The 25,852-nt window shown below is 45.5% G+C and overlaps 1 protein-coding gene across 1 annotated transcript; it reads left to right on the plus strand.

Moving 5' to 3' along the window:
- The first annotated feature begins 154 nt into the window (after positions 1-154).
- On the plus strand, positions 155-23,949 carry Ciao1 (cytosolic iron-sulfur assembly component 1). The gene is made up of 5 exons (XM_077708018.1): positions 155-594; positions 5,325-5,597; positions 8,026-8,114; positions 11,093-11,349; positions 23,092-23,949. Exons 1-5 carry the CDS (start codon positions 465-467, stop codon positions 23,306-23,308), a joined length of 966 nt encoding a protein of 321 aa, XP_077564144.1. The 5' UTR covers positions 155-464; the 3' UTR covers positions 23,309-23,949.
- The last annotated feature ends 1,903 nt before the right edge of the window (positions 23,950-25,852 follow it).

A 25,852-nucleotide genomic window follows, 5' to 3' on the forward strand; every position in this document is an offset into this window, starting at 1 on the left:
GCACAAAAAAGTGGCTCTACACGTTATTAGGATTTAAGTATTATCAAAGTAGTTGCAACATTTTAGTGTTTTTTGTTAGGATACGCCAGATACTTTACTGCTTAGGTTTTTTTACAAAAAATAATTGAGAACACTTTCGGAAAGTCACTCGAAGACAATCCAAAGCCGCCTGTTGTAATGATTGACTTATGTGCTCGTATCCTCCTGCCTTTCGCGTTGTGATTCGGAGTGGTCTGCAAGTACTGGAAAGTTTTTGTTGGCTCTATCTTTAGTTCACTACGCAGTTATAGTTCCTTCATGGATCATACTTTGCGGGTAGGCACTGACACAAGCGGGCAATGACCTAGGCCAGCGCGTGCACTCCTAGATAGCGTCTGCTCGACCAGCGTCATGGATATCATGGGCCGACATGTGCCTGCGAAGTAGCGGATTTGGTGACTGAGACGGTTCACTGCCGTGACAAGATGAAGGTGACACTGGTGTCAGAACTCAAGGGCCACCAAGATCGCGTTTGGTGCGTCGCTTGGAACCTGTCCGGAACAGTACTTGCAAGCTCCAGCGGCGACAAAGCCATTCGCCTCTGGGCTGCCGACGGTGAGGAAAGTCAATTGTTCCTCTTGGGGGATAGCGAAATTTGGCTGTTTTTTTTTACCTCAGTGAAGCTCGGGAAGTACAAGACAAGTGTTTTCCTCCATGTGTTTGTAGCCGGACGATTGGGATGTCAAGCTGGTTCTGTACAGGTGCTGTCTTCTCAATGCGAAGTGTGAGCAGCGGTTATAACGGAAGTTTTATACACAGCCAGCGCGATGCGAATCTCGGTGAATCCGGGTCAGGTTTTCTTTGCGCCAGTTTGTTAGTTTGTGTGCAATGAATGCGCAGTCTGCCTTGTCGCCTGTTAACAGGAAGGTGACTGGCGAGCTTGTCTCTGTGTGACACATATTACCCGCGCCAATTAGAACACATCTGGAATAAACATTCGTTAATAAGCTCGTACTAAATGCTGTCCGCGTGTACGATGACCGCAGAACGCAATCTGGCTGCAGGTACGTACGTATCGCGTGGAATTACCGACGCGTACAAATGAACTTGAGCTGAAGGTGGCTTCTGTGTTTATAGCAGAAGAAAGCTGTATAGGGAAAACAATAGATGAATTAAAGGAAAGCTCGAATGGAAGGGAAAAAAACCTGGGCTTGACTTTCCATAAAGAAGAATAAATGCGGAGAGACAGAGTCAGAACAAACTTTTTGTTCACAGAGACTCGGCAGGGGAACTGGAAGAGCAATCGAAGGAGCACCACCAATTGTCTCTGATTTCAGCAGGGGTAATGATGGTGAACCATTGGTGGTTGTGACAACTTTCTTGCGCATGAGCTGTTACCAACTGAACCATGAAGACGCGAAATCCATGAAGGGTCGTGTTTCTCATTCTTCTGCTCTCGCTGCGCCTGCAAGTGTTAGTTTCAGTGGAAGTATTGTTACGTGTGTTACTAATGGTCGGTTGACTGCATGAGTTGATGGCTAATAGAAGACGGGGTTAACTGACGCGGTAATGTACCCAACAAAATGAGACTTTTAGCAATGTGTTAAATGAAGCTGCTGGTTTGTCATCGCCTCCTTGATCATCATTTGCTTTTCCTTGGGTAGACATGCTTACAGTCGGACTCCTACACGCTCGCTGCAAACTGTCCGCTAGTGAGAGAATTTACACGAGCATGTCAAGGTAGCAGAAAGTGGACAACTGTGCCAACTCTCATTTTTGCGGCCTCACTCAGTGGTTGCTCAGAAGTGGTACAAAAATAGTTGTAGATGGGACGTTTGTTTGCAGTGGCATCGGCACCACTGCCAAAATTTGATGAAGTGAAAGTTGAAAGTTTATTGCGACAACACGTGCAGGAGTGACGACTATACAGTTGTCGAAAGTAGCGGTCAAAAAGGCTAAAAAAAAAAACTGACACTTCCCCTTGTGGCACGACTATGCGAGGAATGGCCCATCCTTTGTGACTATGCAAAATAACAGAAGAATGCACGCAATTATACACATAAGAAGTCAGCTTAAGAAACAATAATTACAATAAAAACTTCACGAAAAAACACATCAGCTTTCAGATTTCAGGAAACAATAAGTAGAATTCAAGATTTCGCAGTAAGAAAGAAAAAAAAACAGTTCTCAGTTTTTGTAAAGAAACAGTAATTACAATACAAGATTTCAAAAAGCAAAAAAAAAATTACCTCTAAGTTTTCAGAAAGAAACAAGCACTTACAATGCACATTTTTTTTACTGCAGTTCTAAACAGTACATGTCTAATTTCTTTTTGAATGCTTGTTTGGATTTAGCATCTTTTGTCACGGTTACAATTTTGGGGGGATTATTTAAAAAGTGGCCACCAAGAGACCGTGTGTATGCACTGTTGTCTGATCTGAATGCTTTGTTTTTCCAAATCAGGTGTCGATTCTGTCGTATACTCGGAGAGTGGAAAAGCGATGTGTAATGGGACACGCAGTCCAGGGCCTGAATAAGTTGTTGACCACTATTGTTGCTTTTTTTTTTTTCCATCTTTTGCCTTACGAGCAAAATAAAGAAGTCAGAGCTTTAAAGCGTGCGTTTTAAAACTGTCAGCATTTCCTATAGTGTGTGGAGGGTGGGTGTGGCCAGACACGCCAACGTTTCGTCCGAGTTGTCGCAGTGAAACAAGCACCACAAAATTGCGACCGCTAGGAGGCGCTCACTAGCAACGGGCCGCTAGAAGTGCCGCGTCAAAGCCATCTGCATCTTTGGGAGTGCAGCTGGATATCGCTACTTGGCAGTTGTATTCGTGGGAAGTTATACTGCAAAAAGAAAGGGTACGGGAAGCATTCCACTGAAAAAGTGAAATGCAACAATATGTTTTGTGGTGATGGTGTATATTTTTTTGTTTGTATTTCCCTGTATTTTTTTTTTTTTTTGTTTTTTGTTCTGTTAGCATGGAAGGTTCTTCAGAAGAACCATGTGAGCTGACTACTACTGGTGAATTGACAGACATTCACGAAACCTGATCCACCACTGTGGCACAGTGGCTAAGGCGTTGCGCTGCTGAGAATGAGGTCGTGGGTTCGATTCCCGGCCACGGCGGCCGTTTTCCTGATGGAGGTGAAAAGCAAAAAAGCCCGTGTGTACGAGATTTCGGCGCACGTTAAAGATCCCCAGGTGGTCAAAATTAATCCGGAGCCCTCCACTACGGCGCGCCTCATCGCCTGCGTTGCGTCGGCGCGTTAAACCCACAATCAATCAGTCAATTCACGAAACCTTGGTTTATAACGTTTCCAGGGCACCATGTACAGCATGTTGCTACCAAGTGGCGAATGGACAAACATTAATTAAATCTTCAATTATAACATTTTCATGCTTGAATTCCAAAATTGGGGACAGCTGGTTTAACTAAATCTCACCCACATTACGAGAAAAATCATAAACGAAACTTGTCATTTGAAATGTGTGTTGCAAAAGTTCGCTATCGCTTACAGTGACCTTCTGGCTTGAAGAGGGCACTCTGGAGTGAGGTGCATGATACGAGCTGGAATGCCTATATACCATGCACAGAGCCTTGACAAGTGCTACATCCAGTTTTACAACTTTAAGGGACTGCGAAGACTATATCCTTGCTTGATTTGAAACAACTGGCGTTCGGTAACTTGCTCAACTCTATCTTGCTCCCGAGAAAAGTTGTCTTCACGTGAAATTATCACTAGTACAGACTTTTTTCTAAATTTCCTGCTGCACAACATCAACAGCGATCGCAATGGAGGATCTTCGATTACCAATCCCGCACTCACTGTGGATTATGCGAAATTCAATCCAGTGTTCCTTTCACGTATAACGAGGAGAGTCTCCCACTTCCGACAGACTCTCGGTTAAGTCCGAGACTGGTAATCGAGGCACCACACAGTCAGCAGCAGGGAGGGGGAAGCGAATTAATCAGTGTGTTGCCTCCACACTAGTACTGAATGCAATCAAACGGGACCAGAGGCACCGCTGAGACAGCACAATCAAGTCCGTGCGATCTGCCGAGGTCAGTGCGTGAAAGTGGCTGGTGAATCGCCACTCCTTGCCTGTTTTTCTTATTATCTAGGTGAATTGAGCTTTGGGCCGAATTTGGCATGATTGATATACCGATGGTGTAATTTTTAAACCGTAACAAATTTCCCTAATTACTACTCGTTTGGTAGTTGCACACTTCACTGTAGCGATTCTGAGCCTTCAGTGAGTCAGGGACCATTTTTGGATTTGAAAAATAATAGGGTCTGTATTAAGGCCAGAGTGGGGCATGCCATGGAGATGTACTTTGTATGAAAGCTAACCTTTTGCATTGACAATTAAGCAGAATATTGACGACTTGGCAGTGTTTTTCTGTGTGGTTGGTATTGCATACCGACAGCAGTGCCTTCTGGGGACCAGTTTGGGTGCGGCTAATGTATTATGTACGATAAGTGGCTGTCCATACACCTTAGTGTAAAAACAATATAGTTATGCAGCTCTTTTGATTTCCTTACGATCCTTGTTAGTGGATTACAAAAGAGCCCGTATGTTTAATGGTCAGTGTATGCACCATTGGGTGGCTTGTCGGGGGCCTCATCACGCCTTCAGGCCCTCCCGTGCACCGTTTGTTTCTCTGTGTGAAATGCACCGCGCAGGCACTAGGGCTGCCGCTTCGTTGCAATACCTTCCGCTGACTTAGGAAGTTCAGGGTTACGAATATGCCCACCTTGACTGAATGGCAAAGAATGGATGCCTTGACAAAGAAGAGGATGCTTTAGATTTAGCTGCAGCAGGTCTTTGCAGCAGAAACTAAAACTGGACTATTCACTAGCATGCTTCAAGGACCTGGTAGCCACTAAAATGCAATAAATCTTACAGTAATTTTTGCGCCTATAAATTTCAGTGGGGAAGTCACTCTTGAAAGACTGCTGATGGTGCTATCTGTTTATGGTGTCAGTTCTATTCTAATTGGAACCTAACTGTTACCTCTATTTTAATTCGAAACTAACTGCTCGGTCTTTGTAGCAGAACTGCAAACCACTGAGAACATCTCTGATGGGAAGCAGTTTTTTTTACACGTGCCGTGCCCTGGGGCGGAATGTCGAGTTTGCTCGTTTCAAAAATGTCCATTCCGCGTCCTTTCCAGCCGGGGCGTAGTTGCACTTGCGATAACTCTGACCAATGACGTGCGCAGAAACGAGCGCCTCTTGTTGCTTGTACTACATCACAGCTGATTGTATGCTTGTAGCCGATCAGGGCTTGCTCGAAATGGGCACGAAGCGGACGAAACTGAGAGCACTGCCCCCGAACAGGGGACGGTGCGTGGGCGTGCAAGGCGGTGCTGTTGGACGGCCACCGTCGGACGGTGCGCTGTGTGGCCTGGTCCCCCTGCGGTCAGCGGCTGGCCTCGGCCAGCTTCGACGGCACCGTGTGCGTGTGGCGGCGCGACCCGGAGTCCCCCGGCGAGTGGGAGAGCGTGGCCACCCTCGAGGGCCACGAGAGCGAGGTCAAGGCGGTCGCCTGGTCCCCTTCAGGACGCCATCTGGCCACCTGCGGCCGCGACAAGACCGTCTGGATCTGGGACGGTGAGTTGAGAAGGGGGGCAATGTTTGGTCCACGTCTTACGCCAGCAGCACTACTTGGATGTGCAAGCTGATAAGGCTTCAATGCTATGAATGATCATCATCATCACCAGCCTATCTACGCCCACTGCAGGGCAAAGGCCTCTTCCATTAATCTCCAATTACCCTGGTCCTGTGCTAGCTGCGACCAATTTACCCGCAAACTTTTTGATCGCGTCTGCCCATCTAACTTTCTGCCGCCCTCTGCCCTGCTTGCCTTCTCTAAGGATCCACTTTGTTACCCTTAATGACCAATGGTTATCTTGCTTTTGCATTACATGCACTGCCCACATCCATTTCTTCTTGATTTCTACTGGTATGTAGAAAACCCACTCCGCTCTCTTCTTGTTGCTTAATGTTACACCTATCATCTTCCGTTCCATTGCTCAATGAGTCGTGCTAAATTTAAGTTGAACCCTCTTAGTGAGCCTCTAAGTTTCTGCCCCGTAGGTGAGTACAAGATTCAGCTGTCATACACTGTCCTCTTCAACGACAAAGGTAGGCTGCCATTCATTATCTGGGAACGCCTGCCGAATGCACTCCACCCCATTCTTATCCTTCTAATTATCCCTTCCCCATGGTTGGGATCCGGGGTCACAGCTTGGCCTAAGTAGATATATTCGCTATGAATGATAACTGTGAATAAAACAAAAATGTCTGAATGCCACAGTGAGAACATTTAAATGAATGCGCAAGCCTTTCTTCCTGTACATTGAACACTTTTAAGTCGCCTTCACTACCATACACAAATGCTTTGCTGGGAAGACATTCCCGGGGGAAATGTAGGTGGTCTTGAGTTAAAATATAGAGGCCCTAATTAATAGCATTTGCTTATGCAATGGATATGGGGTGCATCAGGAATTACAGACGTACAGACGTTGAGCTCACACGGAAACGTTCGCGCACTGCGCTTTCTGCAACTGTGCGGGAAATTTCCCAGAATTTAGGAGCAGTGGCACAAGGCACGAAACTGACTGACGAGCAAATTCGCCGAGTACGTAGTTGCTTTAGGCCGCGGCACTCATTTGAGCCGTTATGATTTGTACCCAATGTAGTTCTGCCGCTGGCATTCGATTTCCTCAGTTTTTAACTCTCTCAATCCCACCTTCTTATTCACCATAGCTGGCCAGGGCCTGCCGTTATCAGCTGCGCAAGATGTGTACAAGCGTAAAGCATTTTGAGGCGCCCTTTCGAGGTAAAAATTTCTGGAAACAAATTATCCTGGAGGGGGATTCAGTTCTCGCTTCCTGCTTATTCTTGGTCACCCCTGTGGTGTGTGACGTCTGATCTGCAGTGACTGTGGTTGCTGTGTGTCTCTGTGAGCTGTAGCTGCAGTGCAAGCAGCTTTGGCCAGCCAAAAGATATACTATATTGCAGACTAAAGTTTGAAGAAAGAAGCAGCACTGAGGACAGGTTCGAGACATATTTGTGCGTGACGTAGTGCGGCAGTGCTGCTGAGGAACTTTTTACGGCATGCTGAATGAGCACACCGGCTGTGCGTACAGTCAGAAGCGTTATATCACAGTTAACATGGGAGCGCGGGTTGCTCACTAGATGCCGAGCGGTCTAGCGATGGGCTGGCGTACTGTCACAGTTGGTATGTCTAGTGGACACACTCCCTGATTGGGCTTGATTGCACGGTTGTCCGCTGCGGTATTTGTGTCACGATATCTAGAAGCCATTTCAGGGAAGACCAATGCAGATCAGGTGCTTTTTTATCAAGCAGCGAAAAGCAGTTGACATTTTCAAATGTCAGTTTCTTGCTGCCCCATTGGCTGATAAAAAGTTCTCTCTCCTTGTCCATGAATATGTCCATGTGCAGTGATGGAATTACCCCCGTGAACAATCACGCGATCCAGAACTTCTTGTTTTTGGGTAGTGTGTCCGCTAAATGTATGAACTGGGAAAGTGCTCTGCACGTGCAGAGTGGCACGTGCCCCTGTGTTCACTGTGATAAAGCTTTTGACCGTACGTGTGCCTGGCTGATTGCTGTCACAACCAGAAAATGAATACATCGAAGCGATGTTTTAGAAGCAATAATTACAATCTAATACCCAATTAGCTACTACGAATGTATAGAACAAGTTTTAAAGATGTGGTGAAATGTTTGCTCTGTGTACGACACTTGGGGATACTCTTATGGCCTGGTACACACTGTATGTAAATCAGTCACGATTTTAAGAGGGATATGTTTCATTGAGCCTTTTTTTTTTTTTTTTGCCGTTGTGAAATGTAGGTAAAATAAAAAGGCTGGCAGACTTGGTGCACAGTCTTTACGAGTTTTTTCTTTTGTTTCCAGCCCCCGTCACCGCCATGTTGGAAATTAGCAGTGAGCTCAATTGCAAGCAGCGGCAAAGTGCCATGTCCGAATGTTTGCCGATTGTGTTTGCAGTGGACGATGGTGACGAGTTTGAGTGCGCATCCGTGCAGACCTGTCACAGCCAGGATGTCAAGACCGTGGTGTGGCACCCAACACAAGAGGTGAGCTGCCCAATCAGGCTGGGCAGGTTTTCAGGAGTGGCCTGTCTGAAATAAGGGGGGTCTTTATCCGCCGTAGTCTTTGCGGGAGTGCCCTAAGGGAGTGTCCCACAGTATTGCAGATCCCAGAATGCACCCTTGGGGTTAATCTAAAAGTACAGTATAGCAGGTTTATTGCAAGCCCAGCAATAATAGGTTCACCTCCATTATAGCTTGAATTAGGTTTGATATGTATGTGTGATTTCATTCCTGTTTTATTAAAAAATGTAGAGCCCTAGGAACTGAGCACTGCTTACTATCAGGCGGGTACTACACAAGAAATGCAGTATGCCGTGTGGAAAAGTTTAGGTGACTTGCAGTGCTTGCTAGATAGATGCTATGAGCGTTTAACCCTTTCGCTGTCACTGACATACCGGTATGTTTTTGCATTTCCCCCCTGCAATGTTACTGACGTACCGGTACGTTCTCCACTGTGCGTTCAAAAATTCATGCCATAGCGCAAAGCGGGCGCGCCTGGACTGTTCGCGCCATCTGTCAAATTTTTCTAGTAGCTCGTATTTTCACTCGCTAGCTCTCTTCAACGGTATAGTAAAGAGTACGGAGCGACTGCACCCACCCTTTGTTGCTGGGGGGCTTGGTCACTCCGCACGCTCTACTCTGTCGGGATGAGTGACCATGTGGCATGCGTGCGGTTACGGGTGCGAGGGTCGTTGTGCCATCCAGAACTGGTTTCTAGGGGTTGTTTTTATTCTGGTCCTGCGTCTGCTCCGGTGCTCCGGTAAGCCCAGCGTTGCGCCGCTGGGGCTGCATTCGAATTTCTCCATTGCATGGCTGCATTCAGCCGTGTTCAGCCTTGTTCCCATCCTAACAGATGCCAAAAAAGTGTTCTTTGTGAAGACAGCATTTGACCTCCATAACAATGCTACTTGGCTGCCCAAACTCAAAAGTGATCAAGTGAAACCTTTATGCGCACTCATGTTGCAACAAAAGAGATGTTTTTTTTTTTTTTTTAATGTTGTAAATTTTTAGCTCACGCTGCTTTTGCGTATTGTTTTAATTAAGGGGGTACACTAGTCTTGAGGACCGAAAATTTGCGACAAAATCCATTTTCCGTATTAATTTTATTTGCAGTCTACAGGTCCCAAAGAATGTGCCTGCAAAATATCATAGCTGTATCATAAGTATTCACAAAGCTGTTGCCCTTTGAAGTCACCTAAATGACCATTTTTGCCGATGTTTCCAAACTTTGTGCCCTGTTTTCTCCGAACTAATTTTTTCCCACATGGTCAGCTGTCGGGTACAATATCTTGAGATGTACTGGTTTGATTTGTATCATTTTTGCGGCATTCGAAAGCTTATGAACTGAACAGTGCAATAAAACCACAAAAGTGTAGAATTTATTTTTGCTGGCGCAAGATTTCATGCAGTTACGTTTACAAAAACATTGGAAATTGATGACCTGACACTTATGAAGCAGGGGTGAGACAGCTGCGCACATTGTGCAGATTTGATACAAATTTGTTTTCCTGTGCCAGGCAGCTCCAAAACCTTGAATATTGCAAAAAATGTGCCAAACTGCTCCGAAATTGTCTGAGAGCCAAGGATTTTAATGCTCCCGTCAATTTCAGTGGGGAGAAATGCTTACGGACGTCATAATTTTCCAGCACCCCAAGGTGATGCTGTTTGTAAAGGTTTAGTTGATTGATCATTCAGTACAAACCCACATAAACTTGTCCCCGAGATAGTGTTTTCGATAGGGCTGCACATGTTATATATCTGTGCATTTTCAAAGTATTCCTGTCGAAAGTCATTGCAAAGTCCTGTAGAAAGAATACTTATGTGTACTGAGGGGTCAAAATAATTGTGCAGGTTGATGAAAAAACGGCAATTTTTGGAGCGCCGTATTTCCGAACGACATTACTGGGCACCGCCATCTCGGCGAAGCAATTGCACGTGGTTGAGGCAGAGTGCTCTTCGCCGATTTCTACTGTGGTTTTGGTTATGGGGTAGGCTGGGTTTACATTTAGTCGTTTTATGTGTCGCGGGAAGGTGCGTGACTCAAAAGACGGGAGTTTAGCAAAAACAACGTGGTGACCGCGAATTCGCTGTGTTTCAGCCTTCGGTGTGAGGCGTGGTGCATTCTTGATGCGAAATTTCGGACTCATTGCAGTGTTGTAAAACGCCGAGTTATTGCTGCCTTTTACAGCGAGCTTGCGAGCAGCGGGAGTGGGACGATCGACACTGCAGAAGTGGTGGCAGGCTACATCGCCGCAAAATGTTCAAGCAGTGTCCGATAGCGGGGCGGGTTATTATTGCACGCTAGTAATAATAGCTCATATATCCAAAGTGAAATATAATGCCAAAAGGGAGGTGGCTAAACCAACCAAGGTTACTCAAATTAGGATCGTAGTGAAGGTGTACCTTGGGGATTGAAATGGGAGGGCTGGTTGGGTGCGACTGTCACCTCGCTTTGCGCAACTTTTGCCGTGGCTCTACACTTGTGCGTAAAGCCGAGTCTGGGATTACAAAAATAATTTCGGCTTTCACGTGATAATAAAAATGTCTTACGGTTGCTTAGTTTTTCAATTTGATATTTTCAATGGCATGGCAACCAACAGCGTTCCTCTCCTACTCCGTTTGGCTAGCCACGTGGCTTCTTCCGGCTCCTGAAGCACAAAGCGACAAAAGTCGTGCATGAAGCTTCTAAACTATCTCCAACCAATAAACATCTCAGAGCTTCATTTTTCAGATGATGAAACAACTTTAAATAATCCTTTAACTATCATGTTGTTTTTTTGCTGCCAGCCACAGGCCACTTTTTAGCTTGTTGGCGAGCCATGCCAGGAACGAGCGAAACGTTCCTCGCTCGCTCGCTGAACTGCAGCTCGCCTAGACATGCGCCAGATTTCCCTCTGGTATGCATGAAAAGAAATCTCTGTGGCGTCGAGTGGTGACCGTGGCGGTGTCGGGTGTTGTGGCAGGTGCTGGTGTCGGCCGGCTACGACAACACCTTGCGGGTGTACACGGAGGAGCTCGAGGACTGGGAGTGCGGCTGCACCCTATCGGCACACGAGAGCACCGTGTGGGCCGTGGACTTTGACGGCGGGGGCCGCCGGATGGCGTCGGCCAGCGCCGACGGCAGCGTGCGTGTCTGGACTATGGACAAGTCCGTCACGGAGTGGACCTGCGAGGGCGTTGTGCAGGGACTGCACGCAAGGCCTGTCTACAGTGTCTCCTGGTGAGGGGGAGAGAGCTCTGTATCTATAAAAAGAATTGACTGGTTGATGGTGGGGTTTGGCACATTGGAGCTATGCCTGTGCTACGAGGCACGTCGTAGGGGAGGGCTCCGGATTTGGACCATCTGGGGATCTTATACGTGAGGCGAAATCTCGTCAGACAGGCATTTTTGCTTTTCGTCACCACGGGCTGGGTCGAACCGTTGGGCTCAGCGGCCCTACGCCATAGCACTGAGCCACTGCGACAGCCATATCCAAAAAAGAATTGACTGTTGACAGTTGGGCTGGATGGTGGTGGTTCTTGAAGATCTTGCGGTAGTGCAAACTTGACGTGGACACCATTAGACTTCTTGTGTTTGTGTTGAGTTTGCACGAATTCAAGATGAAGGGGTGAGACAGCTGTGCATATTGCGCAGTTTTAAAACAACTTTGTTTTCCTGCGCCAGGCTGCTATAAAAGCTTGAAAATTGCAAAAATTGCGCCAAACTGCTCCAAAACTGTCTGAGAGCCAAGGATTTTAATGCTCCCGTCAGTTTTAGTTGGGAGAAATGCTTACTAACGGCATAATTTTCCAGCACCCCCGTGGTGATGCTGTTTGTAGAGGTTTAGTTGATTGATCATTCGATACAAACCCGCATAAAATTGTCCCCTTTATAGCTTTTTTGAAAGTCACAATGTCGGGTTGCAGATGTTATAATCCGTGAGTTTTTAAAGTTTTCCCACCGAAAACAATTCCAAGGTCCTATAGAAAAAATACATATGTGTAAGGAGGTGACAAACTACTTGTGCAAGTTGATTAAAATATGGCAATTTTCGGGGCGTCGTGTCTCCGGAACGATACCACTGAACATTTTGGTGTGGTGACGGTTGGAAAACATGGCCGCCGGGCGAAGAAGTTGCTAGAGGTTCAGGCAGAGTGTTCTTCGCCAATTTCTACCGTGGCTTTGGTTGTGGGGGTGACTGGGTTTACATTCAGTAGTCGTTTGATCTGTTGCGGAAAGTTGCTCAACTCGAAAGACGGGATTTCTTCAAAAACGACGTGATGCCCGCGAATTCGCCGTGTTTTGGCCTTGAGTGTGAGGTGCGGTGCGTGCTTGAAGTGAAATTTGGGACTCATTGTGGTGTTATAAAACGCTGAGTTATTGCTGCCTTTGACAGCGAGCTTGCGAGCGGCGGGAATGGGACAATCGACACCGGAGAAGTGGCGGCGCAGGCTACATCGCCGCAAAATGTTCAAGCGGTGTCCGATAGCGGGACGGGCTATTATTGCACGTTAGTCATAGTGGTTCATCTTTCTGAAGTGAAATTTAATGCCAAGAGGGAGGTGGCTAAACATACCAACATTACTCCAATTACGATCGTAGTGAACGTGCACCTTGGGGATCGAAATGGGAGGGCTGGTGGGGTGCGACGACTGTCACCGCGCTTCGCGCAACTTTTGCCGTGTATGGACACTTGTGCATAAAGCCCAAACTATAACAGACTTTAACAAACTATAATTATCACTTTTATCTTGAGCAGCATCAACAAAAATGAAGTTTATATCAATTTATAAGATGGAAACTACCGTAATGTTCCGAAAGGACGCCCACCCAAGGTACAGAGATATCAAGTGAAAAATACGGCATGGGCGACCTTTCGGGTCAAGCGCGAAAATTACAAAAAAAGTGGCTGCACTGCCGACCGAAACTGGAAATAACAAGTAAAAAATAAGAAAGGGGCGAACTGTCGGGTCAAGTGCGGAAAGGACAAATATCGTATTTACATGATTGTAAGTCGACTAAAATGTAGGTCGCCCTTCCCAAATTGCATCTCTCTCAAAAAAGAAAAAAAGCAAGCGCCGCCTAAAAAAATTTATCACAAAAAGAAGCTCTTTCTTCAACTAGCAATACCCCTCCGTACAGAGGCTCTTCCGTCAGTGATCAATGCTCCCACAAGAGCCGTGCATGCGGTCGGGGTAGTAGATATTAGCAGTCGGGGTAGCAGTAGATATTAAAAAAGAAAAGCTTTTGTATTAGCACGCTAAATAACCATGCGTTGGTGGGTTGAGCAAAAAACTTTATTCGCAGTTATGAGAACACATTCGCCGCTGCGAGTTGACAGCCATTGAAGCAACCGGCAGTGGCCACTGCCGTGCGATACCAAAACAAACAACATGGCGGCTGACGGAAGCTGTCGCTCGCGATTTCCTTTTATTCGTGAGTACGTTACTCGTATTCAAGAAACGTTTTGTTCGTCTCTAATAAACAAAATACCCTATTTAATGGCGTAATGAACGCACTCGCATAATGAAATCACCCCCAACTGTAGTCAAAATTAGGTTTCTCTTTCCCCAGTGCAATAAACGCACCCCACTTTACAACCTCGCAGTCACAAATTGCAGTACTATAGCTTTCCGACTTCACTTTGTGCCACTGATGATGATCGCCAATCCCACCTAGAACCGTCTCTCGGCTTAAAAAGGAACAAACACTCGGCAGCGGCATCGCGGGACAGGCAATCACAACAACGCTCAGTCTGTACAATCCACTGAGCATCACATGGTCTCAGCCCTACTTTTTTGGGATATCTTTGTTATTTTCTTGCTTTTCTGCTCGTCTTCCACTTTCCTGTCAGCGATTTGCAGAAATGTCAGTTACATGTTCCATTTTTAAGGTAAATGTTGTGGAGTACGTAGCTGAGGAAGGGAACTAATCTGCCAGTAGACCTTTGGGAATTTACAAATTGAATCCTTGGCAAACGAACACGAATCTATTTCAACAAAAACCCTGTGGGTTTGTCAATTGTTTATACGTATATCTACAGCGAAGGTAGAATATCTAATGCAATATTTTATTTCGTTGCTGCGATCCTTCGTCATCCCAGAAAATGTTCCTGGAAATTACCCTGCTTAATAAACGCACATCATGGTACAATACAAAAGCGCTCAAAAAACAAGGACGAAGGAAGAAGTAGAAAGCATGACCACGTGTACTCTGGAGGGTATATATTTGTATGTTTTTCAATAAACGAGTAGTTGCGAGTAAGCGCCGTGCTGTCTACTTCTTCCTTCGTCCTTGTTTTTTTGAGCGCTTTTGTATTCCACCAAGATGAACACATACCAACTAGCCCAACTTTCTGTTCTTCTGTAATAAACGCACCCCAAACATTTGCTTCCGTTTTACGAAAAAAAAGTGTGTTCTTTACGCGAGCAAATAGGGTAACTATTGGTGAATCTTTTTATTAAATGCACGGCGCTAACGTAGCCTCAATAACATAACATTGTTTAGTACACTTCCGAACACAATGGTGGGAGGACTATTGGTGAATCTTTTTATTAAATGCACGGCGCTAACGTAGCCTCAATAACATAACATTGTTTAGTACACTTCCGAACACAATGGTGGGAGGACTATTGGTGAATCTTTTTATTAAATGCACGGCGCTAACGTAGCCTCAATAACATAACATTGTTTAGTACACTTCCGAACACAATGGTGGGAGGACTATTGGTGAATCTTTTTATTAAATGCACGGCGCTAACGTAGCCTCAATAACATAACATTGTTTAGTACACTTCCGAACACAATGGTGGGAGGACTATTGGTGAATCTTTTTATTAAATGCACGGCGCTAACGTAGCCTCAATAACATAACATTGTTTAGTACACTTCCGAACACAATGGTGGGAGGACTATTGGTGAATCTTTTTATTAAATGCACGGCGCTAACGTAGCCTCAATAACATAACATTGTTTAGTACACTTCCGAACACAATGGTGGGAGGACTATTGGTGAATCTTTTTATTAAATGCACGGCGCTAACGTAGCCTCAATAACATAACATTGTTTAGTACACTTCCGAACACAATGGTGGGAGGACTATTGGTGAATCTTTTTATTAAATGCACGGCGCTAACGTAGCCTCAATAACATAACATTGTTTAGTACACTTCCGAACACAATGGTGGGAGGACTATTGGTGAATCTTTTTATTAAATGCACGGCGCTAACGTAGCCTCAATAACATAACATTGTTTAGTACACTTCCGAACACAATGGTGGGAGGACTATTGGTGAATCTTTTTATTAAATGCACGGCGCTAACGTAGCCTCAATAACATAACATTGTTTAGTACACTTCCGAACACAATGGTGGGGGGACTATTGGTGAATCTTTTTATTAAATGCACGGCGCTAACGTAGCCTCAATAACATAACATTGTTTAGTACACTTCCGAACACAATGGTGGGAGGACTATTGGTGAATCTTTTTATTAAATGCACGGCGCTAACGTAGCCTCAATAACATAACATTGTTTAGTACACTTCCGAACACAATGGTGGGAGGACTATTGGTGAATCTTTTTATTAAATGCACGGCGCTAACGTAGCCTCAATAACATAACATTGTTTAGTACACTTCCGAACACAATGGTGGGGGGACTATTGGTGAATCTTTTTATTAAATGCACGGCGCTAACGTAGCCTCAATAACATAACATTGTTTAGTACACTTCCGAACACAATGGTGGGAGGACTATTGGTGAATCTTTTTATTAAATGCACGGCGCTAACGTAGCCTCAATAACATAACATTGTTTAGTACACTTCCGAACACAATGGTGGGAGGACTATTGGTGAATCTTTTTATTAAATGCACGGCGCTAACGTAGCCTCAATAACATAACATTGTTTAGTACACTTCCGAACACAATGGTGGGAGGACTATTGGTGAATCTTTTTATTAAATGCACGGCGCTAACGTAGCCTCAATAACATAACATTGTTTAGTACACTTCCGAACACAATGGTGGGAGGACTATTGGTGAATCTTTTTATTAAATGCACGGCGCTAACGTAGCCTCAATAACATAACATTGTTTAGTACACTTCCGAACACAATGGTGGGAGGACTATTGGTGAATCTTTTTATTAAATGCACGGCGCTAACGTAGCCTCAATAACATAACATTGTTTAGTACACTTCCGAACACAATGGTGGGAGGACTATTGGTGAATCTTTTTATTAAATGCACGGCGCTAACGTAGCCTCAATAACATAACATTGTTTAGTACACTTCCGAACACAATGGTGGGAGGACTATTGGTGAATCTTTTTATTAAATGCACGGCGCTAACGTAGCCTCAATAACATAACATTGTTTAGTACACTTCCGAACACAATGGTGGGAGGACTATTGGTGAATCTTTTTATTAAATGCACGGCGCTAACGTAGCCTCAATAACATAACATTGTTTAGTACACTTCCGAACACAATGGTGGGAGGACTATTGGTGAATCTTTTTATTAAATGCACGGCGCTAACGTAGCCTCAATAACATAACATTGTTTAGTACACTTCCGAACACAATGGTGGGAGGACTATTGGTGAATCTTTTTATTAAATGCACGGCGCTAACGTAGCCTCAATAACATAACATTGTTTAGTACACTTCCGAACACAATGGTGGGCGGACTATTGGCGAATCTTTTTATTAAATGCACGGCGCTAACGTAGCCTCAATAACATAACATTGTTTAGTACACTTCCGAACACAATGGTGGGAGGTTAGTCGCTCTGAGTACGGTGGACAAAGGGCGCAGATCGGGAACGGCAACTTTCGAAGTCATCATCACCTTTATTGAGGCCAGAATGTATGCAGCGGTAAATTCACGTGCTTCGTTTGGACCATAACCATGGGAACGCGGGTGCAAAGCTGTCCCCACCTCGTAGCACCCCTGCTTTCTCGTTTCTCTTGCCGTTACTAGCGCCACACTTCCATTTCGACTCTGTGTCGACCCCTTAACATTGGATTGTCAAATGGGGAAAAAAAAAATGAGGTTGATGCCTCTTTCATATGAATCAGTGAAGCACGAAAGTGAAATGTGCCTTCGCAGGAGCATTTATTGTGCGTCTCTGTGAACTTGCACATCTCTATTTATTTTACGTCGGTATGGCACTGTTAGACGCATCAACGTTAGACACTGGATTGTACGCGCCGGAACATTGCGTAAATCCGACTGAAACCACAGCCCCTTGAAAACCGTGTGAACGGAACGAAACTGAAAGCAGTAGGTGGAGGAGGGTGTTTCATTTCACCCGCTTGCCGCGTACACGAAGACGCTGGCATGGAGGCGCCAACTGTCGGTGCTTATTAGTGTCGTGATGAACTACTTCGCTTCACTTCTCCTAGATGGCAGCATCTCCTAGACAGCATCTGAATAAACAAGGTAGTGGGAAAGATATAAGGCGTGTTCGTAGACCTACTTGCACTTGAACTCGTAGCGCAGTGGGCAGAGCGCCGTGTACCTGCCGTTGCGGCGAGAGAGTTCGTGGCTCAAATCCGGCCGCAGCCGCGTCAATGAAACTTTTTCTGGTGACGTCATTTCCGTGACGGATATGACGCCGGTCAGATCTTGGCGTACCCAGGCATAAAAACACCTAGGCATGAAGGGCGACCAACGATCCGTTAGGGCATCCTTGCGTGGTCAATTGTCTGGCCACTGTTCATCCCTTCTACTACCCCTTCCTCCTTCCACTCCCCCTCTTGCCAGTAAAGCTGCAAAGGGTGTGTCTTTTTTTCTTCAAAATCGAGACTTCGGCAGCCGCAGGACGTTTTCACAGAGGTAGCCCCTGGGCTTTGGAAGGCGTTGAAGCTAGTGCAATTTTAGGTCAGTAAGGTGATGAATTGGACTAGTTGGTTCTGCATGTTTGAAAACTGCGCTTGAGGTTACTAAGGACACACTTGTAAGGAATACAAATGGACGATGTGGACAGCACGAGCGCAAACTAACAACTGATTTATTAGAAGTGAAAAATCAAAACATTTAGAAAGGGTGACAAAGTACGAGTGGAAAAGGTTGGGAGGGGGAATGAAAGCACATTCTTGATAAAAACAGGCGCTAAACATCGTAATCTGTTCAGTGCTGGCCACACCTGAAATACAGTCAAATCCCGCTACAACGAAATTGACGGGACGCGCAAAAAATTTCGTTGAAGCGAAAATTCGTTGAGGCGAAATCCGCTCCAACACACCACGGAAAGGCCCGAAAAATAGCCCCGTATGTTTCCGCATCATTGGCAGCAAAAAAACAATGTTTAGAAAAAGGAGTGACGCGCAATAACGTCATGTTTATTCGGATAACAAACATACCAATGGTTATCTGTGTTCACTGCACGCAAAGAACGCGTTACGGAGGGGGGTGAAGAAATGCAGGCGCAAAACGTATTGCTGCACAACAAGGCGTGCCCACCGAGCTGATTACTTGCAGATAGCTGCTAGGGGGTAGGAAGCCCCCACTTGCTTGTGGCAGGAGCAGTGCCGTTATCTTATCCTCCGACAGGGCACGGCAGCTACTGACCTTGGCAGGCAAGACGCACGCGCTTGCATTAAACATGACCGCGCGCTCGCGACTAAGATAGGATGACTTGGCTTCAAGACCAAACACGCAAACATGATTTTTGCTCTTGGCTATGAAGAATGGTAGAAGGAAAACGGCAAGGACAGCTGCTCACGAGTCAAAACGCATACATGACGGCGCCGCGCCAGCAGCGGAGCACATTCGTGCGATTTCAATTGGATACAAATTGGCTGTGGCTCCGGCTTGGCGAACCGGGCCTGTGCCTCATGTAAAGACGGCCAGCCACATCGTTATCACCATAAAAAAATGGCGTCCGCCTGAGTTTTTTTGTTTGTTTGTTTTGTTTTGTTTTGTTTTGGGTGGCGGTGTGGGCGCACCGCGCATGTTTTCGGTGAAACTAAGTGTCCTGAATGTTTAAAAAGTTAAAGATAGCTGGTGCTATGTTTATATTATTGTAAAATAATTGTTCAAACCCAGCCCAATTCATCGAAAATTTTGTTGAAGCGAAAGCAAGCCAGACAAATGGTTCATTGTGGCGAGGACTTTGTTGCATTGACTTCTATGGCTAACTGACGGGGAAATGGAAATATTTCGTTGAAGCGGAAATTTCGTGGAAGCGGACTTCGTTGTAGCGGGATTAGACTGTAGAATTCATGAAGAGAAGTTCATAGCAAATAAGCGTGGTAAACAAAAGTGTCAAGCGCAGATAACGCTGTTGCTTAGTTCCACAAGCAAAGATAAAGAGCCATTGAACAGATTACGATGTTTAGCACCTGTTTTTATCAAGAATGTGCTTTCATTCCCCCTCCCCACCTTTTCCACTCGTACTTTGTAACCCTTTCTAAATGTTTTGATTTTTCACTTCTAATAAATCAGTTGTTAGTTTGCGCTCGTGCTGTCCACATCGTCTGTTTGTATTCCTTACAAGTGTGTTCTTAGTAACCTCAAGCGCAGTTTTCAAACGTGCAATTTTAGGTGTTGGGCCATCTTTCAGTTCTTTCAGTAAATTGTATATTTCACCGCAAATGGGGGTGGGCGTTCTCTCTGAACTTTATACGGTAGGGATATGAGCTATCCTCAGAAGACACAAAAATTGGGCCAGGCTTCCCATAGGCACTCAAACATGCTACTGGCATAGTTGCAAACCCTCCTCTTTGCATCTCTTTGCACACGCTATTTTTGTACCAGTAATTATGCTGACCAATCGTATTGTGCGGCAACAGTGCTAGCTACTTGTCTGATTTATTTTGCTCATTGTTACTAATTATAGTTTGGCAAATGCAAACATCAGATCTCCTCTGGGAATGAAACCAAATATTTTCAAAGATAAATCTCTTGAGTGTAATCCACACATCATCATCATCATCACTGCCAGCTTGGTGATTACAACTGAAGGATGAAAGCCGCCCTGCAGTTTTCGAACGTTTGCAATTTGCGAGTGGTGGGGCAACAAGTTGGCTCTTCTGTGCGATATGAGAACTTTTGAGCTTTACCACATGGCGGACGTGCCTCCTAGGGTTGGCTTTTGTGCACGACACCGAAGCTATGCAAGCCTCGCAGGAAACGTGTGCCCAGTGCAAGAAATAGTTTAGGTGATGACACTCCGCCGCCCCATCGGCAGCCAGAGCGATTGTGTTCAGCCAGATTGTGTTCAGAGCCAGCAGTGGCGCCAGTTGCGCATTTGTGGCATGGCGGCCCAACCAAGTGGTGACCGTGGTTCAGCGCAGTGGTTGGTACTGCGTAGCATCGTCGCGCTGTAGCCGCTGTCTTTGTTCCAGGGAAATACTGCAGTTACACTACTGACCGTTCATTTCATAACACATGGCCAAACTTCAAATGCAGTTTTCTCAGTTTCATATGTTTGGTCGTTTCCCTCAGCCTTACGCAGCTTTTTGGAAACTTCATTTTGCTTTATAAGGTCAACCTTGGTACCGTTTCTTTTTTTTTTTTTTTTCAGTACAACCTGAGCTACCCGATGACATTCTTAGTTTTTCTGTTAGGCCATGCATAAATAATGACTTGCAGTTATTTTGATGAGCCAAAATATCGAATACTGCCCACATATTTTTTTGGGATGCCATGACTTTAGAGAAAAACGAAGAATGTCATCGCGTATGGGAACTCTCTGGCTATCAATTCATGTCATAAAAAGCTACAAAATGCAGTGCAAAAGTTCATTAAAGCTGCGTAAGAAATTACCTAATTATAGTTTAGACTTTGCATGATAACTTTCAAACTAACAGCAGCAGCCCAAATATAATTGCATATTTGAAATCTACGCAAAAAAAATACATTTGTGTGCAAATTTTCATAAGTTTCTTCCCATAAATAAAAAAGTTAGTTTTAAGACCTTCATGGGAACACTGCTCTTAAAAAAACTTCCTTTAATTTCCAACTAAACTCTGAAACTTGTCAGTCTTGCTGCTTTTCCCCAACTGATTTCAAATAAGCCGTTATTTTTTGAGTAAGTCAATTAGTTTCTAAGGTAAACAGAGATAATTAACCATTTTTGGAGAAAGAATAGACAAAGCAGCGTTAGGCTTAGCACCATGACCTTCGCATTTTCCAATACCATGAACACTGGTGAATGCAATAAGAAAGCGGTTTCTTGATGCACCACTTGGGACTAATTTTACAGCCCGATAAACTTTGGTGGGAACAGTGGCAAGTAACTATTTCGAAGGCTTGTTTGAACACCGAAGCTTAATGAGCTGTAAACCGAGGAATCCACATTTTTCTGTGTTGATTTTAATTTCTCGTAACATTTTTTTATCAAGTACTAGTGCACAAACACTGATATGGGTGGAGTTTTGGGTTCCCCAGTAACTGCTTTCCCTTTCTGTAGCTAAATTTAAAAAAAAAATACAGTGGAATCTCGATGATACGATTCTCAGTAATACGAATTTCGGGATGATGAGAATTTCTGAAAAGTCCCGGCAAAAGTGCATTGTTTGCAATGGGAAAAGTTTCGGCGGTTACGAACGGACCTGCGCGGCCCTGCGGATGATATGAGAGAGAGAGAGAGAGAGAACATCTTTATTGGCCGGCTAAATTAGTCGCAGATACCAGCCTCCTGTAGGGGAGGCAGCATCTATGACTGCTGGCGTTGGAGTGCCTCCATCGCGAACTGGACGGCTCCCCGTTGAGAGTCTAAGTCTTCCTTGCCCACCGCACGAGCAAGATGGGGTGGAAGCACGTCTGTTGGGTCCGGAGTCACAGCACATGAACGAGCTGGCATGGCGCCCGACTGCTGAGCCAGCAGAGCGAGCAAGCGACGGCGACGTATGGGCTCTCTCTGTCATCTTTGTCACTCTTTCTCCAGGAGCGGCCGGGCTGTCTTTTTATGCTCGCGAAAACTGCCGCACACGCCACAGGCGCGCTGACACCGCCGTGAAACCACCCGCACGCTGCACGTGGCGTGGCCGGCGGCAGCAACATGGCGGTGCCTTCGGCTGCAAAGTGGTGCGGAACACTCGAGCGACCGCTTCTAACCGCTCTTTAAAATGCCGCTGAAGGCACACATGAAGTTGCTTGTGTGGTAAAGGAGCTGATAATGGGGGAAGAAATGGTACTATAAGGCATCATCCGCGCCGCTAGTGAAAGCTCCTATGAAATATCTGCCGGGGTGGTAAGCCTAAGCATCTCCAGCGGAGCCAGCTGGCTGTCTTAAAGCACTTTGAAACTGCCGCAATGAGGCTCGCGCTTCCCCATTGGCGCAAGTCGTCAGGCTCCTTCCATTTGCGTCGCGCGTGATTTCCTGACTGATGTAGAAGCTGCCACAGGTGCGGAATCGTCAACACGGGCTTAAAAATATCGCACGCGTTCAACACCGACGTGAACTAATCGCGTGCAAAAATGCTCCATGCGGTTCGCGCCGTGACTGTTGTGGCATGTAGTGTGCTTGGGCACCGCGAGTGAGGAGACGTGTGCAAATTTTTACAGACTCCAGAAAGGACTGTTCGGCGACATGGAGGTTAAAAAAAGCAGAAAAACATCACAGATTTCTTCACACGAAAGTAAGAAAAGAAATAAGCGAAAATTTTTTTAGTGCTCTTTTTTTTTGTCTGTATTTGTTCATACGAATTTCGGATGATACGAATATGTTTCGCGGTCCCGCGAGATTCGTATCATCGAGATTCTCTACTGTATTCAGATTATGGGATTTAACGTGCCAAAGGTGTGATGCTATGAGGCGCGCTGTAGTGGAGGGCTCCATATCTCGACAGATGGGCGTTTTTTGCTTTTGACCTCCATCTATTTGAAAATATTTGATTCTATTCGCAGTCAGCGCTTACTCATCATATTTGATTTGAGTCCTTAATGTGATATTTGCGTGCCTTAGAATATCATGCTGGAGGTTGGGGATTGGGAGGAAGCGTCAAAACAACACCATCCGCAGGTGTCCGAAAACGGGCCTGTTGGCCACGGGCTGTGGCGACAACGGCGTCCGGGTGTTTGCCGAGGAAGGTGGCTCCTGGCAGCTGGGGTGCCGGGTCTCACACGAGCAGGACGTCAACGGCGTGGCCTGGAACCCAGTCTCCCCAGGCCTGCTTGCATCAGCGGGAGACGACTGCCTCGTTCGCATCTGGCAGGTGGAGCCTGCGGTGGTGCATTAAAGTGGCAAGACTCTCCACAAAACCCTGGTGCCAGTTTTCACGGGAGTGTTACGCCATCTTTGTTGCGTCGGCGTTTGTTGTTAGGCCACTGGGCTGTGTGAAACCTGCGGGGCACTTAAAGGGACCCTGCAACACTTATTTTAACTTTTTTTCCTAAATTTTAAATGCTTGCAGAACGTATTCAACAAACCCATCCAGTGCTTAGATTATGAGGTCGCAAAGTACCTGAGCCAAAAATTACTGCTCTATTGCCATCAGATAACTAGGAAGCTTGCTCAAGAGATCCTTCTTTCTTTCCCAGTCTTGCGCGCCTCGAGCGCTCGAAATACATCATTACAGCGATGTAACGGCTTTCAGCTGCAACAGTAAACGCATTCGATATCCACTGTGAAAAGAAGCCACAAAAGCAAAGCAAAGCAGAAATGAAAGACAAATCTGCTGCGAAGCCAAAATCACACGTGCCAGTCCGTATTGGCGATAACTATAGCTTTCACAGTGCTTTCAGATTCGAGGGAAAGAGTGGCAGTGTTTATCATACATGTTGCAGGGTGCCTTTAAAAGGACACTGAAGAGAATTCGAGCAACATCTGTTTGTGTCTGTATTGCAAAGACTGGCTCAAATAAACATGATTTTGATTGTGTGTGTGGGTGCTAAAGAAGTATTTAATTTGTAAAGGAAGAAGTGCGTCTGCAGAGGCTACAACAACTACAGCACGGACCTAAGAGTAAGTGCGCAAAGATTTTGCAATGGGATTGGACAATTGGGAAATTTTCGGAGTTCTTGCATTCGCATTCGTGCTTGTGTCAGTGTTATTTTTCACCTCGAGGAAGAATTTTTGTTTCATTTGCAAGAAGCATATGTTCCTGAATGTACTTATGTTTTTTTTTTAGAGTGATGTTCACATCAATTTCATTTTTGGTTTCTAGCAACAACATTCTTGGCTTCCCAACGTTATCGTTGATTGTGCATCCTTGATACTTTAGGAGCTGGCATGCTGCGCTTCTGCCATGTTATTGGCGGCAGAATAGGCTGGATAAGCCTGCCAGCACCACTCAAAGCGAGCAAATATTGTACCATCCATAGCCCAAGTACAAGCCAAGCCGTACGCAGGGGCTGAAGCCCTTCGCATTGTTGACGACCTTCAACTGCAAGGCATTTCTCCCCACACTTCTAGAACTCACTTGGCTAATCTTTGTATAGGGACCGGGCAGCTGGACGGGTGGCGCCACCACTCGGCGCTCCCCTCGTCTGTGGAATGAGCCGGTGCATTGGACTACACAGCCTCCCATTGTTTTTGTCGTGTTTGCTTCGGTGCTTTGGAAGGTTTGGTGGTGTTGTGAGCGTATATGTGCGGTGAAACAAAGTCTAGACAGATGTGTTGGGTTCTTAGATGCAGTAATGACTACGTAAACTTGTCAAACGCATCTAAAGTTGGGTATCGGCTGCAATGGCATGAGCGCTTTTGCAGCGATCTGCGCTTGGCTACACCCGTTCTGAGTACGAATAAAACTACTATTAGTAGTATTATTTTCTTCTTCGAAGCACTAACGGCTACGCAAACTTATTGGATGCTTGTAAGGTTGGGAATGGGCTACATTGACACAAGCATTTTTGCAGCGCTCAGCGCCTGGCTCCGTGTGATCTGAGTAGGAATAAAACTATTAGCAATATTATTATTCATTTCTACCACTTTAAATTATCTTCACTGGTTTCAATGACTACGGTTTCCACGCCAGCCTTAGCGCTGGGGTACCTCGATACGTGTGCTTTAAATAGAAAAGCACCTGCATACGAGATTACCGTGTAGCAGTAGAAATGTTGCGGTAGTTTACACTTTCTGTAACCGTGAGCTTTGTGCCTTCGGTTTTGGTGAGCGACACTGTGACAGCATGGGAGCTTGAAAGCCGAAGTGGAAAACCCACGTTTGTGGTGGTCATTTTGTTAAGAGCCAAAGTTATTCACCAACTCAACAGCCCAAGCTACAAACCATCCACCATCCCTCCTCCCCATCCCGTTTTACCCCCTGCGTAGAATAAAGGCTGGCACCGATAGTTAAAAAATGTGGCAGCTTTAACGTCAGCCGGTGTTTTTTAATGCTCAAGTATTCTTTACCAAGTACCTAAAAAATTGTGTAATGCCTGGTGAAGACACCAAAAACGCGCGATTAGTTGCCTCAAATATGGGTGCATCAGCCCGAGCCCTCCAGCACAGACACATTTCCGACACGCTGCACAAAGTCTAGATTTGGAGAGGGGGGGCATGGAAGTTCAAAATTAAACAGCAAAATCATCTAGTCCTCCGTCTAATGATTATGATGGTTGAACGCAAAGCTTTCTTCCTGCGAAATCGAATGGGAAATGGTCAAAGTCAAAGACGCTGCGATCAAAAGACCAAACTTCATGCTGGTCAGATTCGAAGCTCAACTAGTCAAAGTTTAAATCCAGAAGGCAACCAAGGAAACCCATACGAGATTTGCGATAAACCCTCATCGTCGTTAGACGAAGGTGTGCATGACTTTTCAAGCGTAGGTGGCAGCTTGTAAA

The sequence above is a fragment of the Haemaphysalis longicornis genome, unplaced genomic scaffold (genome assembly GCF_048455015.1).
Source record: "Haemaphysalis longicornis isolate Haplotype H1 unplaced genomic scaffold, Haemaphysalis longicornis Haplotype H1 scaffold_4, whole genome shotgun sequence".
NCBI lineage: Eukaryota > Metazoa > Arthropoda > Arachnida > Ixodida > Ixodidae > Haemaphysalis > Haemaphysalis longicornis.